Source organism: Aphelocoma coerulescens, chromosome 13, assembly GCF_041296385.1.
Source record: "Aphelocoma coerulescens isolate FSJ_1873_10779 chromosome 13, UR_Acoe_1.0, whole genome shotgun sequence".
Lineage (NCBI taxonomy): Eukaryota > Metazoa > Chordata > Aves > Passeriformes > Corvidae > Aphelocoma > Aphelocoma coerulescens.
This window is the reverse complement of record NC_091027.1, coordinates 4,892,736-4,904,442: the sequence shown is the minus strand read 5'-3', so window position 1 is coordinate 4,904,442 and position 11,707 is coordinate 4,892,736. Positions and strand designations below refer to the sequence as shown.

The 11,707-nt window shown below is 44.5% G+C and overlaps 1 protein-coding gene across 3 annotated transcripts; it reads right to left on the bottom strand.

Annotated features, from left to right (window-relative positions):
* Positions 1-214: 214 nt before the first annotated feature.
* On the bottom strand, positions 215-11,010 carry LOC138118121 (T-cell immunoglobulin and mucin domain-containing protein 4-like). 3 transcript variants are annotated; one of them, XM_069028933.1, is made up of 8 exons: positions 10,813-11,010; positions 7,392-7,736; positions 5,917-6,267; positions 5,192-5,272; positions 2,786-2,841; positions 2,103-2,205; positions 1,600-1,630; positions 215-849 (listed from the first exon to the last, which is right to left on the bottom strand). In XM_069028933.1, exons 1-8 carry the CDS (start codon positions 10,955-10,957, stop codon positions 777-779), a joined length of 1,185 nt encoding a protein of 394 aa, XP_068885034.1. In that variant the 5' UTR covers positions 10,958-11,010; the 3' UTR covers positions 215-776. The 3 variants fall into 3 exon arrangements, with proteins under 3 accessions (XP_068885034.1, XP_068885035.1, XP_068885036.1); XM_069028934.1 differs by having other exon boundaries at positions 2,103-2,184; positions 2,774-2,841; positions 10,813-11,009; XM_069028935.1 differs by having other exon boundaries at positions 2,103-2,184; positions 10,813-11,005.
* Between the last annotated feature and the right edge of the window lie 697 nt (positions 11,011-11,707).

Below are 11,707 nucleotides of genomic sequence, written 5' to 3'. Positions count from 1 at the left end.
CTCTTCCTTAACAGATTTAGAAATGACTGGTACCAGGCTTTGTGGGGGCAGAGAAGAGAAATTTCCCTCCAGGTTGGTGTTCTGGGCATTTTCCCACTTCTGGAAATGCTGCAGTACTTCTTTGGAGAGCTGAGACAGCACACCAATCATTTCCACACCTGGGGAATAACTAACTCCTGTTCAAATGCCTTAGGATGTGGCATAAAAAATACAATTGCCAGCGACAAATTACAAAGTTTATTAACATATTCTCCAAGGGTTATTCAAACATGCTGAATCACAGGAAGTAGTGGTAGCCCTTAAGTAATCTGCATTTTTGATTTAAACTCACAGAACTCTTGTAGCTTAATTTTTCTGTTGATTACATAAAAGCATTAAAAACTGTATTTTATGATTCCTTTTCTTTCTTTATGGCAATCTGAAGATAGGCAGCCTTCCATGTGATCTCTTCTGTTCCTCACAGTACAAGTTGTATTCAAGAAAGAGCATTAGTAAAAATGGAGAAAAAATTGTGCAACATGGTGTTAGTAAGAAGGCAGATGCCAGAAGCATCCATGAATAATGCATAAAACCCCTTCTCAAATAAGCTTCTTTATGCAATGAGTTTTAAGGGTGATAAGGGAAAATTTGCACAAAGATTTTAAATTTTCATAGTTGAAGCTTTGGCCTTTGTTTTATACCCACTGATATTTTGAGGGCTCACAAGTATCTCTCAATACAGCATGGAACAGGCCCTTTTTATTTCCCATGGCATCTGCAGATGATGTAGGAGCTCTTCACAGGGAAAAAATGTTGTTTTCTCCTTCAGCACCACTGAAAACTTTTTCAGCCTCTTCTGGTTGTCCAACACTGCAGTGAGAAGCACAGATCACTATGGATGGGACAGAAGGACCTGGCTGCTTCAGAGCATCCTTTCTTATCTGTAACATCAGCAAGTTCCCATTTGGAAGTGTGAAGCTACTGAGTCCAGTGACTGCAATGAAGTAACACCTACTTTTTACACCAGGGAGGTATTTACCTGGCTTGCATTCTTCTCATGGACAGGAAAGGGTTGCTCAGACCTTGTAATGGCAGCTCTAGGGTAACCACCATGGGATTCAGAAAAGAGACTCTCCTTGGCCCCCAATCCCTGTCTCCCAGGTGGGGTAAGCAGTGAGGGACCAGCTACCACTGAAAAATTATTGGTCTTTGGAAAAGGGGTGATACTTCACTGGACTCCCCTGAGGTTTGTGCACAGAAAATATGTTTTTTCAAGATAAGCCAGTAACTTATCAGTTACATGTGCACAAGGTATCACGTGCTGGTACTCAAAAATTAAAGCAAATGAGGCACTCCCTTAAGCTGGAGTCACTACACTGCAGTGACAGCTGCCTAATTTCTCCAGTGCCCTGGATTCCTGTTCATTCCTGCACAGAAGCAGCACCCAGGAACCACTATTGAATTTCTGGAGTGAAGTTACCTGAAACTTCCTCCTATTACAGCTTTGGTAATCAGCACCACAAGCCAGTACTGCACCCATTACAATCAGTGGCCAATACCTTCCTGTCTCTAAGAAAAATTACACTGGAACTTTTAATAGGAAATTACAAAATGGATTACCTTTTTATTATAAACTTCTTTGCATGTTTACCTGGAAGCAAAATAATATTAATGTTACAATGGCAAAACAAAATCTATAATTCTAATGTATCTGTCAAATGAGCTCAGAAGCAGTGGTAGCAAGCTGTGAAATTTCTGTGGGCTAAGCAGGAAAGAAAGGATCCCATCCTGATTTCAGTTACACCAGTGTGTTTTGGGAGCAATGCCAGAAAACTGTGGGGCCACTTAAGCATAAAGAGAGAGCCAACAGGATGAGCCAGACCTGCAACAAGTGAGTGAACAGGTTCTTTGCACAAGCTTCCTCCTGCTGCATCCCCCCTCCTCATCCTCCCTGGCGCCCTCATGGTGCCACAGTCCTGGAGTAAGGACAGCTACTCCCATAAAATGAACAGAGCACTGGCACCAGGGCTGTGGCAGAGTTCCCAGAATAAGCAGGGACACAGGAGGACACGTGCATCAGGCCAGCATTAGAATAATTTAGCTTATTCTATTATTACACTTACGTTTCACAACCAACGAGATCATCAATGCCAAAAGGATGGACCCTGCTATGACACAGGCAATGAGAACGGCACTGCTGGGAAACTGGAAGGGAGAAGAGAGAAACTGAAAGGGCTTTAGGAGCTTTGCTTCAGAGCTATTTGCACAGGAGGGGCTGTGCTGGTGGCTCAGAGCACTGGGCTGCAGTCTGCAATGCTGTTCTGAGCTTGCCTGTACAAAGTGCTGAGAAGACACATCGAGTTGATCATGATAAACAACATGAATTACCTGTTCAGTATTTAATAAACCTTATTCTGGAGTATTGAAACCAGATTCATCCCACTTAACGTGAACTTCTCACTGAGGTGTTCAAAGCAGAAGTAGGAGCTCAGTCACCCTCATCCTTCTCTTAGGGAAGGGTAACACCCTCCTAACTCGCCTTTTGTCTGGTCACACCTCGAGGATGCTACCTCCCCTCTCTCACAGGGGATGAGTTTTTTTCTGAAGTGTCCAAGCCAGATGGAATGCTCAGGCTTTGGCTCTATCCACTGAAAAGAGGAGCAGGTGGTTCCTGAGCTTCTAAACAAAAATTCAAGCCAGTGTTTGCAAAAGCTGTCCCTTTAGTATGAATACACTGAAAATCATTAGCAGGTCCTGCTGTCCTGACTTGTACTCAAACAGTCTTGAAACTTACAGGAAGTTTTACCTTATGTCCTCTATCTTCATGTTTCTCAGCATTGCCATCTGAATTTGCTGAAACCTCTGAAAATGAAAGAGATTGAAATTATTACTGGCACAGCCACCTGAAGGAGTGAGGGCTGCAGAGGCTGTCACTGCTTCAGTCAAGGAGGAATGAACTCTCAGGGTATGAGAAGGGCAAAAGCACCTTGCAACCCAAAGAGAACAATCAGTTTTCACCACAAATGGTAGCTGAGGAAGCTGTGGGAAGTGTCAGCCTTCAACAAGAAAGAGGAGGCTTCCCAGGGGCAGCCTGTGAAATGAGATGATAGAAACTTGTCTGCTGTGAAGGAGTTGTCACTTGTGTAACGTGACAAGGTGGCATAGACAGCAGAGGTAGTAAACAAGGTGTAAGTGAGGAACTGCCTCAGTTTAATTGTGGCCAGACAAAGGAAACTCTCTGTGCATGAGGCACCCAGAATGTCACAGAGTGATGGGGGTCAGCAGGTGGTCACAAATCATAGAATCATACAATGGTTTCGGTTGGAAAGGACCTTAAAGATCATCCAGTTCCAACCCCGGGGACACCTTCACTGTCCCAGGTTGCTCCAAGTACCATCCAACCTGGCCTTGGACCCTTCCAGGGATGGGGCACCCACAGCTTCTCCGGGCACCGTGTGCCACTCTCATAGAGAAGATTTTTTTTCCTAATATCCAATCTCAATCTACCCTCTGCCAGTTTGAAGCCATTCCCCCTGTCCTGTCACTACATACTTGTGTAAATAGTCTCTCCAATATATATACCCATTAGAAAAAAAAATTGCTATTTTTCTTTATTTTTTAACTTTTCATAGTATGTTATCCCATTATTAACCTAATCTGCCCCAAATATCTCAGTTCCAGTCCCCTGTGAGAGCTGTGTTGATGAGTCTCCACATCCCACGTGCTTGTACTTTATCAAAGACATGGACAGGCCATGGTAGCTCAGTGTAAGGAGAAATTTGCACGGGGTAGAAAAGAGATTATGACTAATAAGCACACTACAGCCAAACAAATACAGGTAAGAAAACCCTAAGAAGTGCTAAAAATCCCAGGGATGTGTGAACACTGCATTTTGTCATATGCCTGTTCTATGCCACTCCACTCTCTCACAGAGCTGTACTTCCACAAGAAATGCAGATGTAACAGTGACAATGCAGGTCCCACGAGTCAAAGTTAAATTTTATGGCAACATGTGCAGCCTGGCTGATGGCAGCAGCTATTGCTGCTCATTTTGATACTTGAAAGAGCAAAGGTCTTTTTGGAGTCTGAAATGTGGCTGATGCTGGCAGGGTTGTAGCTGGGGGAAAACAAGTGAAGAGAGAAGAGAAATTAAATCAGAGCCTGGGCAGCAGGAGCCATCCACCCCAGGCAACCCAACCTATCTGCCAAAAATTGTGCTTGGAGATGGAGGGCTCTCAGCCCTGGGTTTCTCTCCTGCTGTTCTAACATCAGGATAATGTTCAGCAACAAATCAGCCTTCCCTTACCTTACAGTAAACCTGAGCCGGGTCCATTTAGTGCATTATTTCAGAGTGAAAGGAGGCTGAGTCAAGAACTGGACTTGGCTTATGGCTCTCACCAGGGAGCAGCCAATTGTGCTGCAGCATTTTCACACCTTGTGGTAGTTTGACACAAGGTTTTGCACAGGTGGGAGTGACTCACATCAACAGGGTACATCTGCTGTTCCTGCTTTTGTCAGCTCACTGTCACAACTCAAGTTGCCCCAAGAATCCCAGAGGCAAACCCTTTGTAAAACTTCATATCTCCTATGACAAAATACAGGCATTATCTAGTCCTCTATCAGAAGAGTGACAAGTGAGGTAGGAGTGAAAAAACCTCACAAATCCTCAAGAGACCAGTTTAGTCTCTTCTGTGAGGCCTCTCCAGGGGCATTAAGGAACACTCTTTCTGCTGCAAGTCTTTAGGTCCAGCAAAAGAAGACCTGTAAAAATCTCAATACTGTGGGTTTAAATATTAAGAGATTCTTGGCACTTATTGAAACTAAGAGGCCAAATACAATATGTCATCCTTGAATTTTAGCATTAAGTCCTTTGTTGAGGGCACAACACTAGGGAAGGATTAAAAATGGAAATCTCAATGAACTCACAGTGATGACAAATCAGATATCTGAGAATTCAGCAATATTGAAAAGTTTGATTTTTAACTTCTCTCAGACCCAAGATACCTGACAGTCATGAATAAAACCATGTCTTTCTCAGCTGTTCTTACATCCTGATTTCTAACAATTTCTGATACTTCTTACTGCCAGATGCAACAAATAACTATCAGTACGTTTGGAACACTCTTAAGAATACTCAATAGTTTTGTTTACGCCAACTTTTTAATTTCTCTGAACAAGCCAATTTCTGCCCTTACAGCGTTATCCTACTCACCCATGACTGAATCCTCTTCCATCATGACAGAGGTGGTAGTTTCCTCTGCAGCTGGAAGTGTAACTGGGAATTCAGTAGTCACTGAAACAAAGTAAAAAGTGATGCTTATAAAGATCACTAATGAGGAGGGTCTCCACATGGCATTCAAGTTTGTGCAGACATCAATCTATGGAAATGAAGTCAGTAATGTGGATAAAGTAGCAGCCTACAAATGGTTTGGTAACAGGTCACTCTGATCACTAATAACACCAGCAGCTTTCCTATGAGATGAGAATGTAAATACTCTAAACACATGTTGAATTCTCACTGTTTCTCAAGCAGAACATACTCTAACCTAACCTTTTCACCAAACCATTTCAATGCTTTCCCAAATCAAGAAAAAAATGGGTGCACAGTTAAGTGACTCTCTCTTACTCCACCTGAGGTGCTGGACTTCCCATTTATTTCTGTTATACTTCACGAGGTTTCTGTCACATTATTCCTCCATGCTAAAGCTCCTCTGAAGGAAGCCTGACCCTCTGCTGCCTTATCTGTTCACCCCAATTTTGCACCACCTACAACATCTGACCTGTATCTGCTTATACCCCCTGAAACACACCTACAGGCATCGGGGAGAAGACTTCCCAGACACAAATAAAAGTATTTGGAGAGCCTCTATGATGCCAGTCAGGCTATCACAGACCACCTCTGCTACACAGAAGAAGGAAAGGATGTCTGCTGGTTACCCTCTGCACTTCCAGGGAGCGTGAAACACAACATGTCGTCTTCAGTCGTCACATCAGCTGCTTGGGAAGTAGTTGGAAAATCTGGGGCAGCACTGGTTTCCACCATAGTTACTGGAAAAATATAATCTTCTGTCACAGCAACTGTTGGGGGAGCAGAGGTCTCCCATGTAGTTACTGCTGGAGACTCAGTGGCTGTGGTTGCTGGTGCAGAGGTGCTGGTTGTCAGCAGGACTGCAGTCTCTGGTGTTGGCTGGAGATCAGAGGTTGTTTGAGGAGCAAAAGTTGTTTCTGTAAAATGTTCAGCAGAAGCAGGAGCTTGTCCCATGGTGGTGGTTGTGGTCACTGGAGGGGCTGTATGGAAAAATAAACCCAGCCAAGGGAAAAGCCAGGTCAGAGCATTCCCAACCAACTCCGAGGGAAGTCAATGCAGAAATGAATAAAAATTATCTGGCTGCTAAAATACTGAGAACGAAGGTGGGAGAGCCACTATTCAGAAAGCTATTTTAATTAGCTGAAAGCACAACTTCAGAGAAGTTCACAGATTTATAGATTTGCGTTTCTTTTACTGGTCTCAAACACCCCCTCCTCGACCCTTTGTAGAAATGGAAGGGCCAGAACTTTGCATGGTAGAACCCTAAAGCTTGCAAACTTCATTATTTTGCTTTTCAGTGTCCTCCTAGAAATACAATAAATAAAACAGCTCGGGTTTTCAGCTACAAGCTCCTTGTTAATCTTTGCAACTGGGACTTTTGTCCTCAACCTCAGGGGCAACCAAGCAATTGCAGTGTTTTTCACCCTCTCTCCTGTTGTATTGCTCAGAACAGACAAACAAACGTGCTGTGTACACCAACTGCACTCTGTAAAAGCCAGTAAAAACATTGTCTTTCTGCTTTGTGGAGGGTGGGTATCATCTCCTTTTTTATCTGTGCAAGATCTTGCTTGATCCTGCAGCTCAGAAAACTAATAGGAAGGGGAAGAAGCCCTTCAAGACTCTGAGGCAAAATTTCCAAATATGTGGGTGTTGAGGACCCACCCTTAAGGGGAAGGAAGCACCCTTAAGGGTGGGTCATCCTAGTGGGTCTCCTTATGACATGAATGACACAAAAGTCTCTTCAGTGCTGGGCTGAACCCCAAATGAAAAACTGAATTTCATTCCAAGGGCTCTTCAAATTACAAATCCCTTTTTAATTCCGTCCTATTTTAAAAAGTCAAGCATAGCTACACGATGAGAAGTGAAATATTCATTTGAAAGGCAAAAAAAGGGTAAAATTTAGGAGTTTTTTAAAATCTAAACTGCACATTGAATGTGACTCAAATTGGCAACCAGTTGCAGATCTCCCTTGAAAAATATGTCATTTGGGGAAAAAAAACACTTTTGGCCAAAACAAACAAACAAAGCACACATAGGCCCCAATTCTCACTACCCAGGGAGTGCTTTCTCCCTGCTGGCTGTGTCCCCAAGGTCCCAGACCCACCTCTGGCCACCTCCAGCCGTATGTTCCGCTTGATGTCGTTGAACAAGCCGGGGATCTCCACACGGCAGCAGTATATTCCCGCATCCTCCTCCTGCACCGTCCCGATCGTCAGGGACACATCTCCAAAGTAAAGAGAGCCGTGGAGGTTGTACCTCTGAGATACTTTGAATGTCACCTTAGTGTCAGTGGTGTGCAAAATTTTGTTACTGCACTTTGAATTCGGGCAGGGGCCTCTGCCCCAGCACATGTCGGAGATGTCCTTGCGCCGCGTCACCCGGTAGGAGCAAGGCAATGTCACAGGTTGTCCTATTATTCCTTTAACTACGGTTTCAGACACCGTGTGTGCTGTCAGGGGAGAACAAGGAGAGGTGAGCACTGTCAGTCTCTGATGGTGACTCTTACCTACACAACACAATGAATGAACAATGTGTGAAGAAGCACTCCAGCCTGCAGGCAGGCCACAGCTGCTGATCCCACAAGACTTCTCCAGGAGCCTGTGGCAGCTCGTGGCCTGAGGCACTACAGGCAACAGCCAGGAGCTCTCAGGCTTTGCTTGCTGCTGGAGGGCTCCTTGCTCTGGTCCTGGCCAGCTGCTGGAAGGAGGCTCATAAAATACATCAGACATGTGTTGAGCAAAGCTGGGGTCTGTCACTGGCAGCCTGAGCACAGACTGGGCCTCTGCAAAAGGAGTTTGAGGACTCTGCCCCCACCCCATCTCCTCTCCTCTCCTAGGATGCTGTTTGAAAGTTGTTCAGAAACCTGTTGTGAAAGCCATCTGGTTTTCTCAGTCCACCATCACCTCCTTTGAAAAGGAAATGCTGTCACAGTTGCCTTTCATTGACAGTCTCAAAAGCAGGGTCCAAAATACCTATTCATGTGTGAAATTAGGACCTAATTAAGCTGGCAGAGCGGTGGGATCTGTCTATGGGAAGCTGTTCTCAGAAAGTGCACTGAGCAAGCCCTGCCAGCTAATCCCACTTACCTTGAGGAACTCTGTCTACACAGAAGCTTTAGTTTTTAGTGTTATACTGATGTTAGAAAGAGCATATACACATTTTCCTTGTCCTCTGACTCTTAATGACCAGCTTTAGTTGGCGTTTACAGCCAATACCCACCTTGGCATCTGGTCTGAATCTTTGCTACATATTATTCCCCCTTAACTGTCTATGGATTTCCCAGCTTGCCTTAAAAGATTTGTTCTTCATGAAAGGCACTATACAAGAAAAGTTCCCAAACAGGAACAAATCTTTCCTGGTTTACATTCACCTGGTCTGTGTGAGTCCTCCTACCTATCTCTTGTCCCCATGTTATCATTTCCATACTGTGGAGCAGGAACTGAGGGACCTGGGGAGCAACCAGACCTGTCCTCGCCCTGCAGATCTGATGTCTCATGGCCAGCTTGCTTACCTCAAAGAGGACACGCTGCTGCTGCTGTTATCCCCAGCTTTGGCCCTGCTCTGCCAAACATTTCTATTTTGCCAGCTGTTTGAATGCCTTTCCTTTTTGGCATGACTCCCAGATAGCAAACAGATTCTTCCAACTGTGTCCATGTCTCTTTTGTTTTCCCTTTAATGGACTATTCCCCAGGTGAGGCTTTAGTCTGCAGCAGGCTGCCTCATGACTTGTTATTGGGATGACATTTCAGATTCATTATTGCTTATCCCACTGGCAAGAGAAGCCAACCCATTCAGGTTTCCACAGCTCCAAATGCTGAAAGAATAGAGGCAGACAAAACAACAGGCAATATGGCCTGAATGGCAGGAGCTTCTGCAGTGAAACGAAGGCAGGATATGCCAGAAACTGAATTCCTGAATACAGGATAAGGCTTTGAGAGATGGTGGCTTTAGCCCTTGGAAAGGGAAGGTTCATTTGCCTTGAAACAGCAAAACAAACAGAGAAAAGAGCCTCTGTCTATGAAGACAGAACAAGACACGCAGCTGACCTTTAAAGTAGTTCTGTGGGAGCAAGGAATTAGTCATGAGCAGGTTAACACATATTTTCAAGTCGCCCCAACAAAGATGTGAGCAAAACCAGCTAAAACTGTTGCTAGAATTCACATCACTGCTTCTTTAGGAGAAATGGGCTCATCTTCTGATTTACTTCAGCCTGGTTCTGCACAGCACAAAAGCAGCCTTGTTGAGCAACCCTTTAACAAATGAAAATTTGCCTGCTCTTGTCTTTGAAAGAAGCAGAGCCCTGAACTTAGTAAATAAATAAGTAAATAATTTAAAAGAAGAGGAAAGACACAAGGCATCAGAGTGTCTTCAGTGCAGTTTCCCTCTAGTACTCCTGCTAGAAAGTTACAGGTTTTGCAATTTCAAATCCCCTTTTAATTTCTGTGACTCTAATGTTGCCAACATCTGCCTGCACTGCAGGCTGGCGAGGAGAGCTTCAATACTGCAGCAGCCTGGATTCAACAGCATGAACCTCTGCAAGGATTAAAAAACTGACTTCCCAGGTGCAGCCTCTTCTACAGACACATTTTCCAAAGGAAATAGTAAATAGAAGGGAATTAACATGGCTTTTAAATTAAGGGCTTCTTGAGTCTGTACATTGTGACACCCTCCTCTTACTGTGAGGGGAACCCTGCCCTTCTCCATGGCCCTGACCTTCCTGGCATCCAGATTTGACCCAAGGCTCTGCCTGGTTGGTCCCACTGAAGTCTGTGAGGTTTGCCACTTTCAGTCCTTTTTCAGTGAGAGAGAAATGGAGCCCAGGTGTTTAATGTACCATCCCCAATAGAAAGGGGTGTTTGTAATCAGCCACATCATTCAGGTATACTCATATTTGTGTAGCCTCCCCTGAACCCACCCTTGGGGGCAGTTGGCACTAAGCAGTAACTCCAATAGTTGCTCTTGTAGTTGTCTTCTCTCCCACAGGCTGGTCATTAGATGGATAAAAACATTCACCCTCCAGCCAAAACAGATGTTTAATTTTTTTTTTCGCTTGATCTATTCCTGGAATAATTTTCCTACTTTGCAGAAGATATTTGGAATCTTTGCCCTATCAATCCTTTTTATTTTTTTCCTTACTGAGGCTTCTTTACTGATGAGATTGCAGAGGATATGACTGATAAACAGAAAAGAGGCATTTAACCGGCTACTGAACCTCAAGACAACACACTCCCAGCACTGAGCTGCGTTGAAGAACAGGTAACAAAAAGCCATTCTCATTATCCAGGAGCTCTGCAAAGGAAGAAAACAAGGGAACTAACACAGAGGAAACTGCATACACTTAAAAAGTGAAAAAACCCACAAACCTCAAGGAGTATTTACTCAGTAAATTAAGACAATTTTTGAAGTTCTATATACAATCATGATATTTTTCACTGTTTCGTTTTCACAAAAGAAGCGTTGCTGGTTTTCAATTTAAAAAACATTAGTTTTCTGAGCAAACACACAAAAAGTGGGTGAAGACTCACCTATGAAGATCTGTATTATAATCCAGTGAAACAGCACAAAATGGGACATTCTGGCTGACAGAGACGCCGGGGCAGCGAGCAGAAGGAGAGAAAACCAGATCTTATCCTTTCCAGAGGCGCTGCGTGAGTGCCACTGAAGTCTCATTTCTCCATTTCCAGATTTTACATACTGCAAGCGTTTCTTCCCTACGCTTCCGGATGGGCACTGGCCAAAGAGGGGATCCCCTGCTGCCTTCAGCCCTGGTGCAGCCCCAGCTGGAGCACCGTGGGCAGTTCTGGGCCACACAATTTAAGAAGGACATTCAGGTACTTGAATGTGCCCAGACGAGGCCAACTGAGGAGGTGGCAGGGCTGGAATGAATGAGGGGCTGTGGCCTCCAGGACTGGAGAAAAGGAGGCTGAGGGGAGCTCACAGCTCTCTGCAGCTTCCTGAGGAGGGGACGTGGACAGGGAAGTGCTGATCTCTTCTCCCTGGTGTCCACTAATGGGACACATGGGCATGGTTCCAAGCTCACCAGGGGAGGTTTACACTGGACATTGGGAAGTATTTAACAAGAGGGCAGTAAGCCCTGGAACATGCTGTCCAATTCTCCTTTCCTCTTCCAAGACACTCAGCATGGTGCTATCACCAGAAATTTCAATATTCTATTTGCTTTGCCATTCCCTGGTACTCTTAAGGCCCAGTTCTGTTCCGGGCTGCTGAGTGGCAAGAACACATTCTGTGCTTTTACACCCCTAAATATTAGGTATAATCTCCCCTCCGACCTTGTCTTCACTTATATTTGCTTAATCCTTCATTTCCCCTGCTTCTGCCTTCTGCTTGAAGACCCTTCTCTTTCCCCAGCTTCATATTTTCTGTTTGCAAATAACAGCCTTGGAGGAAGTAGCTGGAAAT

Coding starts and splice junctions, on each gene's coding strand:
- LOC138118121 (XM_069028933.1), bottom strand. CDS start 10,957: ATGAGACTTCAGTGGCACTCACGCAGCGCCTCTGGAAAGGATAAGATC. Junction 2,206..2,785: donor ATGAAGATAGAGGACATAAG/GTAAAACTTCCT, acceptor AAGCCCTTTCAG/TTTCTCTCTTCTCCCTTCCA. Junction 850..1,599: donor AAGAAGTTTATAATAAAAAG/GTAATCCATTTT, acceptor TTCTCACTGCAG/TGTTGGACAACCAGAAGAGG.